Source organism: Psittacula echo (assembly GCF_963264785.1).
Source record: "Psittacula echo genome assembly, chromosome: 9".
In the NCBI taxonomy this organism is placed as follows: Eukaryota; Metazoa; Chordata; class Aves; order Psittaciformes; family Psittacidae; genus Psittacula; species Psittacula echo.
The window spans coordinates 3,712,268-3,728,099 of NC_137745.1; the positions used below are offsets into that span (position 1 = coordinate 3,712,268).

At 42.8% G+C, this 15,832-nt stretch overlaps 1 protein-coding gene across 1 annotated transcript in view; it reads right to left on the reverse strand.

Moving 5' to 3' along the window:
• VGLL4 (vestigial like family member 4) overlaps positions 1–15,832 on the reverse strand; it is a 44,838-nt gene that overhangs the window by 12,402 nt on the left and 16,604 nt on the right. The window contains exon 2 of the mRNA XM_080625446.1: positions 11,415–11,604. Within this exon, the coding sequence (XP_080481572.1) occupies positions 11,415–11,604 (190 nt within the window). The remainder of the gene's footprint in view (positions 1–11,414; positions 11,605–15,832) is intronic.

A 15,832-nucleotide genomic window follows, 5' to 3' on the forward strand; every position in this document is an offset into this window, starting at 1 on the left:
GCCAGTTCAAAGGTAGCTCAAATGCACTGTTCTGAGGATTTTGTTTTTGCTGTACAACCTCTGAATGTGGTTGTTCTGCTCCCTGGCACAGAGTGGCGGTAATTCACACTCATCCTACAGCAACAGGCTCACTCTGCCAGCTGCTGAAGGAAAAGGGAAAGAAAGAGGCCCACTGAAGGGGACAGTTTTGCTTGCACTCACTTCCAGCCTGCAGATCCTTAAGGAACAGATGCCAAAAGTATTACTGTACCTCCAAGTGAAGAAATCACAGACGTTTCACACTCCCTTTGGCAGAAATAGAGCTCTAACTTGGAATGGTTGTACTGTAGGAGTGTGTTTCACTCACAGAAAGAACAAGTATCCACTTACAGTGCTTTTAATTACCATGTTAGATGTTTTCTTTAAACATACACAGTGCACAATATTGCTTAAGAGCAAACTTTCATCTCTGTAACTTAATTCAAATACAGTTTAAGTATTTGCAGCCTCTTTATAATGTACCTATTCTAACATATTTTACTTTATTTATTCACAAACTCTTAGGTCTGAAAGAAGACAGCTGCTTTTGTTACAGACTACTTAAGGATTTATAACCCACCACTATAAAACATCTTCTCCACATTATGGGGATCATTTCCTACAAAAGTATCTACTTGTATACATAGATTCTGTTACTGTGAGGTGGAAAACAAGAACTGAAGGTCGTATTTCAAAATGTATATATATATATCCAAAGAGTAAAGTCCTTACTCAGGATTATTTAAGTAATCCAAATTCACTACAAAACCCCAAACAAAACCTGCAAGTTTTAGCAGTTTGCTCTGAGTGTCAGCCAATTATCTGAAGGACTCATAACATGAAAAAAAACCTTCTACAGCTCAATACACTCTTCAAACCACATCTACTTTGAATGGCTGCCACCTAAATACAGAACCCTTTCTCCATTCCATTTTACTAGCTGTACACTTCCCTGTTACTTTGAGTAGCCTTTTACAGCTTAGTGCTCCATCCCAAACAGCTTTCAAGTAGGCAACGTGCAAGAGATTTTTGCAAGAATCACTCCTGCCCCATCTGATTTCTCAGGTTTCCTGAGAAAGATAACGCCCTTCCCTTTTTGCCACTGCTGTGATTTAAGCATTATTTGCACAGCATATTCCCCCCTGCAGGAAATCTTCTGGACAAACTGAAGATCGTGTTCAGACCAACGTGCAGATAAAGCTGACAACTGATCTCTCCCACTAACGCCCTTCTCCAGGCAGCTATGCCTCCTGCACTGGTTCTGAAGGAGCCCAGAACAGCAGTTTGTCAGCCAGATGGCTACAAAGCCTTCCTCAAGTGAGGTCTGTAGCTGGCAAATCCTCCACTTCTCCCCCTTTCAAGTGCGGTTAACAAGGGAAGAGGCAGGTGGCAAAGTCTTCACTTTCTGCCTCAGGCTAGAAACAGCTCAGCAAAGGCACCCAGAGCAGGATTCTGAGCTTCTCCAGCCACCAATAATTAGACTTAACTCTTCCCAGAAAAGAGCTTTTGTTCTTTAGAAATTTTAAGCCTGAGCATCAGGCCGGTTTGGAGCACTAAGCATCATAATTCACACCAGGTCCTTCAGAGCCATAAGTACACGTGCACCAACTGTACCTATTCTCCCCTGCCCTCCCCACTCCTCTCTACCCAGAATCCTTAAAAAGGTTCACTTCACAAAGATTTTCCTCCAGCTCAGTGATACAGCCAGTGGAAACACCTTTGAGATGAGAAGTCAAAGTAAAACCACTGAGAACAAACTACCAAGAAATAGGGCAACCTTACATATAAACAAACCTAGTCAGACTTCCTTATACTTATCTCACCAAAGCCAGATTTTCCAAGGTAACATCTTGGACCAGGTAGTTACTTGTGAATGTAACCAACCAGGAGGGCAGATTTCACAGAGTAAAAAAACCAAATTACTACTAAGCTGTGAAATGCATAAAGGAGCGTCCCACTGCTGCCTGCCTGCACCAAGCAAACACACTCAGACACGGAAGAGCTTCCCTTCCTGAAGGCTTAATAGTCTCAAGTATGAAAGAACTCAAGAGAAACCGCATGATGTAAGACCTCAGTCAAAAGCCAAAGCCACAAAACTGAAATCTAAATCTAATGTACAGTAAAATCAATTAACACAATCTCGGGATCCTACTTGTTTTTCTCACAGGGTGTTTTTTTAATGTTTGGCTGTCTCTGCTCCAGCACTCACAGGGTTGTTTTAAAAGGTAGCACGGGTTGCTTTATAATGGCAATCACTCATTCTATCCCTAAGGAAAACTCTGGGATTAATTAAATGAAACATTATGTCACTGCTGGAACACATACGTGTACAATCCAGAAGCAACGGCAAAGTTACCTCCCTGCAACAGGTACAGACTGCAGGTCAGCTGGGAAATCAGACCCTCCAAGTCAACTTAAAACCGCTGCTCTCTCACCATCTTCTCTGCCCTGCACTTCCACTGCCTGCTTGACCACCTCCTATCCCTATGGTTCAGCTCTCCTTTTGTGAGGTAGACCTGATGGCTTATTTTAAAGCACCTGAATATTTTGAATAGGTTTTACGTGAGGCCATACCTGAGATGGAAATAACTCAATTTTAACATGTAGTAAATACGTGGGAAAGATGTGAAACCCTGAGTGATCTCATTGATTCTGCTGACGCAGCTGGAAATATGAATTAGCCTGTTAGGAAAAAAAATAAATCGCCAATGGCTCCAAAGTGGAGCTAGAACAAGAGAAAGCTCCAGCATTTCAGTATTACCACAGTAACAAGTGACCTGGGACAACTGAACACTGCAGTAATTATATAAAGTTTCCTAAAATGCACCCTGATTTCTAAAGGGTAAACATAAGCCCATTTCATCCCTTCAAAGTTGTGTTTAACTGTATCTAGGTGGACACCAAGCTCAGTACAACTCCCATCAGCTCTGATTTAGTTTTCAAAGACTGAACACAAGAAATATTCAGGCTCCTGCCAGTTGCATTAGGCAAAGAGAAGAAACCTTCTGGTCCTCTGACCTGCAATGTGGCACCACTGGCCTCCTTCTTCTACTCACTGTCTAAGAGCAGGAACAGCACCTGTCTTGGAAAGGAGACAGAAGCAACCAAATGTTGAAGACCTGCCTGATCCAGCCTCCTACCTGTAACTCAAAAGAGCAACAGTGGCCTTTGGGAAAACCTGCACAACACTAAAATAACACAGAAGTGAAAAACTATTTCTACCAACTGTGAAAACCAAAAGACAGGGGATGTGAGCGTTTCAGCTGCAGCAGAGGATGCGGTCTGCCTTCAAAAGGTGCTGGTGCTACTGTTCCAGAGAGCCCCTTTTCTAGGAGAGAGTTTCAGTAAAACTGTAAAACTCAGACGCGTCAGCACACACCAGAAATTCAATCCTATGGCTGCCAGTTACGGCCCAGAACTAAGGCTTCATTTCTAGCTCAAAGGTAAACTTGTGCAGAAGTCAACATCATATCTGGGCACTTGAAGGCACAAAAGTCTTAAAGTCAAATGAAAGTCAGTGAAACACAGCAGAGCCTGCCAATGTCCACATCTGGAGAGCAAGTAAGGCTACTGCCTATACTGAGACAAACAGAATACCATCTAGAATGGCAACTCATGGCTGGAATGGAAACTAAACGTATCCCTGCAGAAGCATGACTTGGAGGGGAAAAACATCCAGAAAAGCAAACGATACAAAAGATTAGGTTAAAGGGACACTCCAAACTTTCCCTAAAGTTTCTAACAAGAAGGAAAATCTGACAGTACAAGGGAAGCACAGTCTTCCATGAAGGCAGCTGGAAGGTCAGGGGGGTTCCTGGAAAGATTCAGAGGCAGCTATAAGATGATTAATTTGCACCCAACTGCAGTGCCCACCAAAACACCTCTGGCAGACATTTCCTCTTCCATTCTACCAATTCATGTGCTGGATCACGTGCAGCTTTTATAATTCAGCCATATTAACATCCTTTTGAAGTCAAACTTGGCACATGAAACAACCCTTTTCTACTGAGTCACTGGAAAATACTGTAAGAACTATTTATGATCACAAAGAGAAAACTATGGGCCAATGTCAGGAGAAAGCTTGTACAGAAAATCCAGACAGCAGCAGGGCATATCCTAGTGGAACAAGATTCACCACATACATGTGTGCCCAATATCACCAGGGGACATCAGGCTGTTCTGCAGGCTCTGGGAAAAGTTGAAGGTGGTGAAACTCAATGGTGAAACTGCTCAGAACTGTTAGAGGAAATAAAAAATGGCGGTTACATTTTCTAAATGTATTTTCTGCATTATTCCTTACAATATTTTCCACGTTATTTGGAAAAATACTTTCATTCCTCACTCAGTGCTTGACATGGAAATGTTTTTTGTTACAGCAAGTACCAGCTTCAGTCAGTCTGTGACCCCCAAGTTCTCAAAAGTTTACGAGTTTATTTAGTTCAGTCACCTAAAAGACTGCATCAAGTAGAATCTTATGGTAGAGGAGCTGACGAATCACTTTCTTCAAATAGATCGTGTGGGAAGTAAAAGATCCCAGCCACCTGAGAATGGCACATTTATTACTAAGAGCTTTAACAACACAAGCCAGTCTCTGGAAACAAGGTCACAGTGCTGGAATTAACTGTGTCAGACTGTCAGGAGATGGGAGGATAGAGCTTTTTTTTCCAGCTTCAATGGTTCCTATGAGAAAGAACCACCCAGGGAAAAGGGCCTGGATCATGAAAGCTTACAAATTATGGTCTCTATCCATCAGATACACAACGTAACATTAGCTGATAAGATTTTATTTTATAAAACAGCCCATGAAAAGAAGATTTCATTAAAAGCGTATTGGAACTGTTTGTAATTGCTAATAAAATCTGAATTACCTAAACCCCTGGAAGCACTATAAATACAATAACAGCTTCATTATATCTTGTACAACTATTCATACAAATACAGTAAAACAGCTCCTTTCAAGAGCTGATAACCAAACAGACCACAACAGTAGCAGGTTTGACAGGACACTTTAGAGTTAATGTGCCCAAGTTAACCATTGAATTCTGCAATCCGCAGTATCCTCTCAGAGCAACTTCTTGTTTAAGGGAGGCTCTAGTTAGAAAAGCAAACCACAAGCAAAAGTGTTTGGGGGGCTTTAATTCCCCCTCTTTTTAAAGTCCTGATTTATGAATCCTAAAAGTTACTAATTAAAAACAGATTCATGAAGCATCATTTCTTATGGTTCCGATAGCAGCTCCAACACACACCCCACAAACAGCCCTGACAGACAAGGCCTTTTAGGACAGGACTTTTATAGGAACATACGAATCAACCTTAACTTGACTGCAGTATGCAACCGCTCCATTACCTACAGGAACTGCAGATCTGTGCCACATTAAAGACTACACAGAACAGTAATTGCAGCGCACCACGACTGCTCCCCAGATGTTTCGGGAGGTTTTTCTCATGGCTTAACTGAACTCATCCCACTCCCCTCTTTCTTTCCAGTCAGGCATTCTGTCCTCCAGCCACACAACCCAAGGGATGAAGCCCTGTTAAATGATGGTCAGATCCTGCTTTCTGCAGGGTGGCCATGCTGCACAATGGAAATGTCACCTTTATGTGTCAAGTTGAGCTCTGCCAGCGCTGGCAGAGCTCTACACGAAACATAAAGGTGACTTGACTTAGGTACAGCTAGAAATAGACAGTGGAATACTTTTCACCTTTCAACACTGAGAAATAATACCATTTGTCCAGAGTCAGCACTCAGCAACGCTGCAGGAATGAGTTAAAGCCAGCTGGGTGTTTGTGTAGCACATTACAACATGAGAGAAAATGAAAGGAGACTGCCCAGGCCAGAGCTTTCAGTCTGGGGAAAAAACTTACTTATTCAACCAGAAATTAATGTAATGTTTTATTCCAAATCTTATCCTTACAGAGCCATTGTCTATAGCAACCGTGTCCATAACATTCTAATTCTCAAGAGCGCAACTTTCTAGTAAATGGTACATCTGTCAAACTGCAGGAAACATCTGGGAAAATGGTTAAATGAGAAGTGAGATTAAACCCTGGTTTCCATATGGTTAGGATATACATCTAGAATGTGTCTCTAAATGTTACTGGTTCTTTTCTCTTGCTTAGCTATCAGACTTTGGATTGGTATTCAGTGTTGTGGAGCTAGCTAACAAACCCTTGCTGCTGGCAAGAGGAGACACCTGAGCTAACATTGCCTGACTTTTCAGGGTCCTCTGATAGGGTCCTCTGGGAAAGGACTGATAAGCTATCCATCAACTTTTAGCCCTGAAACTGCTCCTAACAACCAGTTCACATGTGCTTGCCTACCCCCTCCTGAACTAAAAGGGACTTGAGTGCTTTCAGAAATTCTCCCTTGGATGAGAACTTCTGCAAAACTCAGTGTTAAATACTAACTCGGATAGATTTGCTCTTTCAAGCCTGACTCTGAAGGTTCAATTTAATGTATATGGGTTGGAAACAATTTAAGAGTATCGGTGTGGTGCATGATCTCTGCTAATAAACAAGAAAATGTATCTGATTTGGTCCAGCATTCAAGCAATGAATACATGGAAAGAATTAAAAATGGGAAAAGCAGTTCCAAGCCTGCTCCTTTGCCCAGTCATCAACAGGAGGCACACTGTAACAGCTGCACAGGCAATAGGGAGGATTTCAGCTTCACCAGGACTGCTTTGCAAACACCCAGGTTAATCCTAAAACACTTCAAAGGCGTGTTTGTGCCAGGAGAACTGAGTGAAGATGCATGCAAGCGAGAGACCTTTTGGGTGTTCTGAGCTCTGTGTGTTGGGGTTTTGGTTTTCTTTTTTCCAATTCCAATTTGTCACAATAAAAAGACAGTGTAAACGTATTTCTTAATCCGCCATGGAGCTTGGAACCCAAAAAGCAGCAGTTACAGCAAAGAGCTATCTGAAAACTGCCACATTACCTCTGCAACCCAGTCCTAAATCTTACTGAGCCCTGCCTGCAGCTGGAGCCAGCCTCCACCACAGCAGGGACCTGGTGTTCTGCAAGACACTTCCTACCTGGCACCTCAGCCATGGTCAGGGAGGACGGAAAGAGGAGGGGGATAGAGTCCTCCAGATCTTAACTCAACATTCCTTGCTTTGAGCTACTACAAGCTTGAAGAGGACAGAGCTGACCCTGCTTTGAGCAGGAAGTGGGATGAAATGATCTCCTGAAGCCTGTTCTACCCCATGGTCTTTGAGTCCAGGGAACTTTCCATAGAGCTTAGGGCAGATTTTTTTTAAAAGGATGTCAGGATAATTTCTATGGCAGTGTCATTAAAGCAAGCAAACTCCACTGAATAGTCATGGTAAAAGCCTTATAATATACAGCAGCTTCCAAACTCCAGGAATCAAGCTCAGCTTTATGGATCAGATTTGCCAAGATTGTTCACTGTAATAAAAGTGAAGACACAACGCAGCATGTGTATCAGAAGTGCCTGGGTCTGATGTACGGGTATATTTAAAACTAAACATCACTTTACACGATACACGTTGAACTACCTTTCTGATGTGTAGACCTTGCTTTTATTACAAGAAAATGCCAAATTATTTGGCTTTTTACAAGGGCCTATAGGGACAGGCCAAGGGGAATGGCTTTAACCTGCCAGAGGGGAGGTTGAGATGAGCTCTTAGGCAGAAGCTGTTTCCTGTGAGGGTGCTGAGGTGCTGGCACAGGGTGCCCAGAGAAGCTGTGGCCGCCCCATCCCTGGCAGTGTTCAAGGCCAGGTTGGACACAGGGGCTTGGAGCAACCTGCTCTAGTGGAAGGTGTCCCTGCCTGTGGCAGGGGTTGGAACTGAATGAATTCTAAGGTTCCTTCCAAACCAAACCAGTCTGAGAGTCCATGATTCTATGTTATTAGCTGTAACTGTCCCTAGCCTAACAGCAGTTCAGAGCTGTGTATTTGCTACTTCCTACTCGAAACCAGAGCAGCTAAACCAGCCCAGGGCCATTCCTCCACAACACCCAGCCCGGCGGAGCCGGGGCCCCCGGCAGGACTCTTATGGCACAAGCGCTGCCCCGGGGCCGGCTGATGTCAGCCCGCAGCCCTTTGTTTGCAGCTCCACGGAGCAAAGGGGAAAACGCCTCCGGCCGATCGACGCGAACCACGCAGGGCTCGGCCCCGGCCCTCGCTTAAAGGCACAGCACTCCCGCGGCCGCGGTCGGTACCGGTACACCCGCACGGAAAGCGCTTTAACGCCTGTACAAATCACCTTCCGAACTGCTCTTCTGGAAATCGAGGCCATTTTAGTGAAGTTACACACATCAGAAGAAAGGCACATTTCAGCTCGAGGCTTACAATAAGCTCGCTGCTCCTTTACAAAGCACCAGAGAATAAAAGTATGGTTAAAAAAAGCACACTTTACTTCAACAAGATTATACTTCAGCCAGTGCGTTTTACGTAAAACACTTGAGGGTCACACAAGAAAGCGTAAAATGCAAATAAAGGAGTTTCATATGACAATAGCTGGGGTTTAAGTTGGGGTGGAAGCATTCCTATTCCCAAGTAAGGAGCTATGGATGTAATCTCTGTGGCCATGAAAACACAGAAGCTGTATAAATAGAGTCTGTATGCTGCTGTAAGGAAGGCAGGCAGTCTCACATACTGACTTTTTAAAGTCATCCACAAGGTCTCAAGGGTATTTTATTATCCTACAGCTGAGACTTATCTCCCCTGAAAAAACAGAGCCTTTGATAAATTGTTCTCTGCACAGGAATTCCATGACATACTTTACAAACACAGGAGGACTGCCAGGTCATTTGATTCACTCTGCTCCAGAGACTGTAGGCCAATAGTTGTGTTTTCCATGACAGAAGTAAACATACCCCAGTACAAATCAAAGACGACACGCTGGGGAGTTACACCTCATTCCATTCCCAAGCTAAAGGCTGGCATCACTGGATTGCTCATCATGCTTCCAAAGCACTGAAATGGCTTTATTCCCACTGAGATGCTAGGGTGCTGGTACCTAAGAGTTACCATCCAATTGCTAACAAAAGGTTCTACCATTTACAATGAACCACAGCACACAGTTCCTGCCCTGTTCAGTGACGTTCCAACCACAATGTGCTGGTGGACAATTAATATAAAACTGATTCACTATTCTACCAACATCATCACAGACCCAAATGTCTGAACAGGAGCTGCTCATGGCAATAAAAACTTGTGTCTTCCAAATGAAAAAGATCTGCCCATCTGGACATTTAAACACCACTACAAGGCAAAGACATAGCCCTAACACTGACCAGGGCAGCTGTGCCCAGCTTGTGTGGCAGCAACTCGTTCATCCCATGTTTTCAGGGATTTTGTCCTGAAAAGCTAAAAATGCAGACTCTAAACTTCTCCTTTACAGTCCAAATCACACAAAATAAAATGCCTTTGCTACCAGCGAAGGTATCATGCCATCTCCACATCTCTTATGGCACTGGTTCTCTAAACCAAATGTTGCCAAACTTACACTTCTAAACCTCGAGGTCACTACAGTGGGGCTGCCATTATTCTGTCCCATTAAGTATTTATTTTCCCAAATCTACTGCCTTGTCTTCAGTGTAAACAAGTCAAGCTTCTACAACACACTTCCCATGCCCAACACACACTTTTAGGACAGCTGCACACAGTTTGAGAAATTCATTTCTATTGTTAAGCCAGAACATCCTCATCCAAAACAGAGGGGAAATATGAAAACCATTCAAAAAAATAACCTCATTGGTGGTGATGGCAGGGAAGTGGGAGTAAAATTCAGAGAACATACATGAACTTTCCTTGTATCTGAAATCTATTGATAGTCAGTTATTTCAGCTTCATCACAGAAGTCTGAGGTTTTGCAATATTCAGTTGAAAGTGTATTTTCATATGGCTAGATCAAACTTACAGAATAAAGCAGAAAAAAGATGGCCTCACATACGCTATTTCAGATTAAGATTCACATGCAGGTTTAACTGAAATCAATTCAGTCCCATCACATGAACACTGGGCAGACAACCAGTGCTTTTTATTAAAAGAAGAAAAGATGCACATTTCATATATAAAAATCACAGAATCTACTGAGTAAAAACGTTCCATGCTGGAAAAGATCAGAGAGTTTTCAAATATACCTGAGGGAATCACGGAAAGTAACTAACTGCCCCTGTCTTTTAGGTTTGAACCTTAGCTGCACATGAGTCTGCTGGTTCAGACTTCATTATTTTTATGACCTCCACTGTATAATGCACGTAACTGCCAGCTGTGCTTGATTCCGTCATCAGCAATTGGGTTTTAAAGAAAATAACACCTTTTCCCACAATTCAAACACACCAATTAAGAAATTACACAGATTTCTTTGTCATGTATGTATGCCACAGAAATGCAGCACACAGTTCTTTCCAATACCAGCATTCTCAGGTCCAGAGAAAGGCTATAAATAGTTAAGTTTTTAGGCCAAAGAACAAGGTATGCTGTAAATGAGAAGTCTCCCCTCTGCTTGTGAGCTTCTATTGTTTTGCATTACTTCAGTGCTGGATTCCTGATTTGTAACAAATTCCAAGACTGCAGACTACAGGCCCAGCCTCTGACTAACACTGTGGTGATTTATTTGAGGCTAAATACCTCTGTCCGCATCTTATGACTGAACACAACAGTCCACAGCAGCATGGAATGCGAGGAATGCCGAGGCTGCAGGAGCTGAGGCAGCAGGGAAAGGCACACAGCTATCAGGCAGCCCTGGACTGCTGAACCGCTCCAATCACTTCCTCCAGTCAAGAATGAAAGGAATTCTCTAAGCCTGTACTTCATGCCAACCAGACTTGCATTCCCAGGAATGAGAACAGAGCAAGAATGGCATTTGATGATTACCCAACACATGCACCTAACTCATCTACACCTTACCTGTAGGAAAAATTCCACATCTGACTGTCAGAGCTGAGGCACAATCCTTTAAGTAATGTTTAGCAACAACTGCAGCTTACCCAGCTGTCAAGGCAGACTACAGAGCAGCTGGCTCACAATCCTGGCCTCGAAAAAATGCAAAGCACTTCTGTTTCTCCTCCTCCTGCCTCACCACCCCCACCAGCAGAGAGTGCAGAGCTCAGAATCAGGGGAAGTGAAAGGAGCAGATTACGCAGAACAAATGAACAATACTTCAGAAATCGCGAGGTGAATACGTGCGTTTTACTATAAATAGTTAAGCTGAGCTAATTCCTGTTACCTCATGCTGTATGAAAACAAAAGAAAACAAGATGACCCACCTAATCACACCAGCCTTTGTGCAGATCTTCCAGACAGACTGGAACAAAGGAAAAACCTAGCACAAAGTTTTGGATGTAGTATGATTTTAGCACACACAGAGATGAAGAGGATAGCATTACATTCTGTGAAGCAGAAGAAACAGAAGCCAGATACTTACAGATGTGGGTTGAACATTCGACTCATTTTAGAAACGTGGTCATTTTCACAGTCTAGCTCGTCGTCCCCTTGGTCCATGCTGAGCTTTCTCTTGTTGGGGCTGATAGGAGGAGGGCCTGTTCGATGGTTGGTTAGAACGGAGGACACTGGAAGGGACTGCATTCTGGGCTCACCTCTTAGGGCTGCTTCACCTGCAGGAAGACAAGAAGTGAGAATGAACACAACAGGGAGAAGAGAGGTAAAACAATATGCTCTCTGAAAACATTCTTGCACAAAACTCTCCCAAACAGATGTCAGGTCTGCACAAGCACATTTAACACAGCTGTAAGATAAATAAAGTATCATAAACCATACTCCAGTGTTTTATGCTGGAATAAACACTTCACAAAAGGTAGTAAGAGAGGGGTCAACTCACCCCAGATAATCTGAATGGTTGAGCTAATGCAGCTTTCCAACAGCAGTTTTATTCAGAAGCATTCCTTCTTACAAGCTGCAGCTCCAACACTGAACTTTCATTACCTCATTCTGCAAAGCATGACTGTTCGCACTGAAATAAGCTTTCTTCCTTTTCTTATGGTTGTGGTTATAAATTCCAGGGCTACAGATCACACTGATGCCAAACAGTCAAGATCTAAAACTGAATAAACATTCAAACGATTCCTTTTATGAAATGCTGTCCAAACCAAGCTTCTCTGGTATATAACTGTGCAAGGTAAAAACTAGGGAGAAAACTGGAACTTGCTGATGTAGATTTTTAAGTTTGTCCTTAAACATCCTTCTCTATACTTTTAAACTATGCTTGGAGCAATGAACAGAACAGCACTATTCTTCAGCATAAGAATGATAACATTTCACTATAAGAATGCCAATGCTCAACTAGGCAGACTGGTGGTAGAGTACTGAGGAGAGCATAAACTGTATATAAATCTACACTTACCAGAAAGTGCCATTCACACAGCGTGCGGGAGCTGTGTATGAATATTCCCAGAACTGATACAATGAGCTTGCACATAAACACATCCCATCTCATTACTAAGCACACAGAACTTTTCCCATTTCAATTAAATGTCTCACTAAAGCACAATGCTGCTTCACCAGCAGCTACGGACTTGACTGCAACTCACATCCTTACAGCCACAGGTCGTATTTAGACTCATGGGGATTCAAAGATGTTAAAACAACGCTTTGGGGACTTCATAAGGCGGTTGGAGAGGAGCTGAATTAACCAGGGTTACCTGTTCTGGTAATTTCCCTGAAATAGCCACTTTCGCTAGAGTTCAGAATTTGTATTTTTCCTACCCTGCCAGACACATTTTGTTTTCTACATGGCCGTAATTTCCAGAACTAAAATTAGGATCAAGTTAACTCCATCTGCAGTACCTGACAATGGAAATCTTTGTATGCCACCACACATTTTCACATCATCGCCATGACAGATGATTTATAAAATGCTGCCCTAATTCCACACACGACAAACAGTGTTTTGTTGGAAAAGGAATGAGTGAGGAGAAAACCTCCTGACTGTTTACCAGTAAAAATAAGCATTTTGCCAATTTAGTCAGCATAATATAAACTAGCAAATATAAACCGACCTATAATACACCACAATTCATGATTTCTATTAAAGACTCTGGCACCAAATCTAAATAGGAACTTTCCATCTCAGCTTTAAATAGTAAAAACTGCTCTCTACTGCAAATGCTCCGAGACAGACATCCAGCCCCTCTCCTCTTCCTAACACCCAAAGTGTTACATGGGAAGCCCCACAACTGCCCCACTGTCATGGGAGAAGCTTTAAGCAAAAAGACCTCTCATGAAATAATCTTTGTATCAGTAAAATGTCTGAATATTGTCTTCAGCCTGTGCCAGGAGAAACCTCCACCTACACAGTGTTCATACTGTAAACTTCAGATGTAAACCACATCATACCAGTTTCTCTCTAGTGAGGAACCTCTCCCACTTGTACCTTTGACAAAAATAAGTTAATACCAATGTCAAAAGACAAAACTTTTGATCAATTATGGTTTGTGATACTTTCATCCCACCTGTATGCAACCACACTTCTCTCTGCAGGACCTCGGATCACTTCTGAGGACTCAAACACAAAATACCATTACAGGAATTACAAATTCCACACAGGCACTTAACTCCAACTGACTTCTGAGTAACTCCTCATGGGAACACAGGCAATTTAGATGCCCATGTAAAGCTAACACTGGTGTTTACAAGAGACAAAAGAACTCTACATGCTGTTAAAAACCTTTCCTTTTCTCAGGAACCTGATTCTATAGTTACCTCAAGGGGGGGGAGGGGTGTGTGTGTGTGTGCTTAAAAAAATATAAAAGAGATTAAAAATACACATTCATCTCACTCTATGTGTGGTAACACCACCATTTATAGATACTCCTCTGGGAAGATTCTGAAGAGGACAGTTTTTCACAAAGAGAAAAATCAGCCATTGGAATCATCTCCCCAGGGAAGTGGTGGGTTCCTCAGCGTTGGACACTTTCAAGACTGGGCTGGACAGGGTGCAGGGCCATCTAGTCTAGGTCACGCTGTGCCTAGAAATGCTGAACCAGATGATCCTTGAGGCCCCTTCCGAGCTGGGATTCTATGATTCAGTATTAACACCCAGATTGAGTACAAACTCTGGTAAAAGTGCTATCGCTATTTTATGTTGGAATTCAAGAAACCCATTTGAAAGAAATCTAGCAAAGAAAGAAATGGCTTCAAATTAAAGCCTGTCGAATTTGGTAATACACTGTCCTCATTGTCTGGAAACGTGGTAATTATGCAGGGGATACCAGTGCCTTCAGGTAACCACACCAAACTGTCCAGTGTTTCTGCAGCACCACAGGGCCATGTGGCCACAATTAATCTAATTAACAAAGCTTCAAACAGATGGCAGTGGTGAGGAGGCAGGAGCAGCAAGAGCTCTTACATACTCAAACTCTTACAGGACAGGCAAGAAGAACTGAGCGCCTCCTCATGAGAAGATACAAGCAGCCAGTGTTCAGCATCTTGTACAGCCCACCCCGCAGACACCAGGCAAGCAGAGAACAATACCAAACAAGAGAGTCCAGATGACAGGGCAAGATCAAGAGGAAAAATATCTCTGTGTTGTTTATGGGGATAAACTGCACATTTGTATACAGTATTTGTACTGCACCATGAGTTTTCATGTGGCCTGTATGTTTGATTAAGGCTAAAACTGCTTTTTATTTAAATAAAATGGCAACTTCTCTCCCCCACTTTCCTCCTTACCAAACTTGAATTTAAACCAGAGAGGGCGAAACCACAGCAGAGCCTACCACACAGAATGCTGCTTTACTGACTCCATTTGTCTCCTCTAACTGACCACACTCCATGGTAACCAGACTCACATCATACAGCTGGCAAGACAACACTCTGATAAAACAACTGTGTTTTATAAAATTCCCCAAGTCCAAACTCCAGGCTTCAAAATTCATTACTGTGACGGCTTGAGTCTGCACTGCAACTGAAAGCAGAGATAGCAAACACATTTATTGTGCCTCTCTCAATACTTCTCTTTGTTTCCGTGTGCAGCTGGTGTAAGGCACTCCAGATCTGCTGCTTTCAGATACTTCTACTTACAACTATTCATACTGGTCTCTTTTTTTCCCCCTCTCTCTTTTCTATTAAAACTGTTAGGCAACATGATAAAGCACAGACAAGCTAAACAAAGATATCAACGTGACGTAGTGTCTGCCTATATAGCAGTACTGCAATAGTGCACTCAGAAGTCCACGCAGTCAGCAAGAATGTTCTTTATTTTAACCACTCAGGAGCCTACACTCCTGATGTGGAAGAGATTCACATTAACACGTGCAAACTAAATGTTTGTAAAACCAGCACAGCTCTTTTCAGACCCGTACACCACCAGGATAGTGCTCTGTAAACAGTGGATCTTCGTCACTGTTTGTATTTCTCTTGCAGTGCAGTCAGCAATATCTGCGTCCCTCCTGAAACGTTCGCGCAATACAAACATCACAACAGCAAAAGTCGTGTTTTTACAAGTGTGGATTTGATAGCAGGACACCAGAGAAGGCTCAGAATATGCCTGAGAACTTCAGGAGTTACCAAAGACTGGGGGAAAAAAAAAATATACACCATTTTGGCAGCAAGCTTGCTTCCTCTCTGACCCAGCAACTCAGTGAGGCTGTGCTAAGACAAGGCTACCATATCCTACTCCCCCTCCCAATTTCCTCTCCCTGCTGGCTACTATTAGTGCCTAAAATATGAGCACTAATCACAATCCAGAAACAAAAGGCTTCATCTTTCCAGATGAAGCCTGACATGATACAGACCTTACGACAGATCAAACTAGAATTCCCTGAAAGAGAATTCCAGCACTGCCCTTGCTGATTTTACTTCTCCATTCTGCATCTCACAAATGGA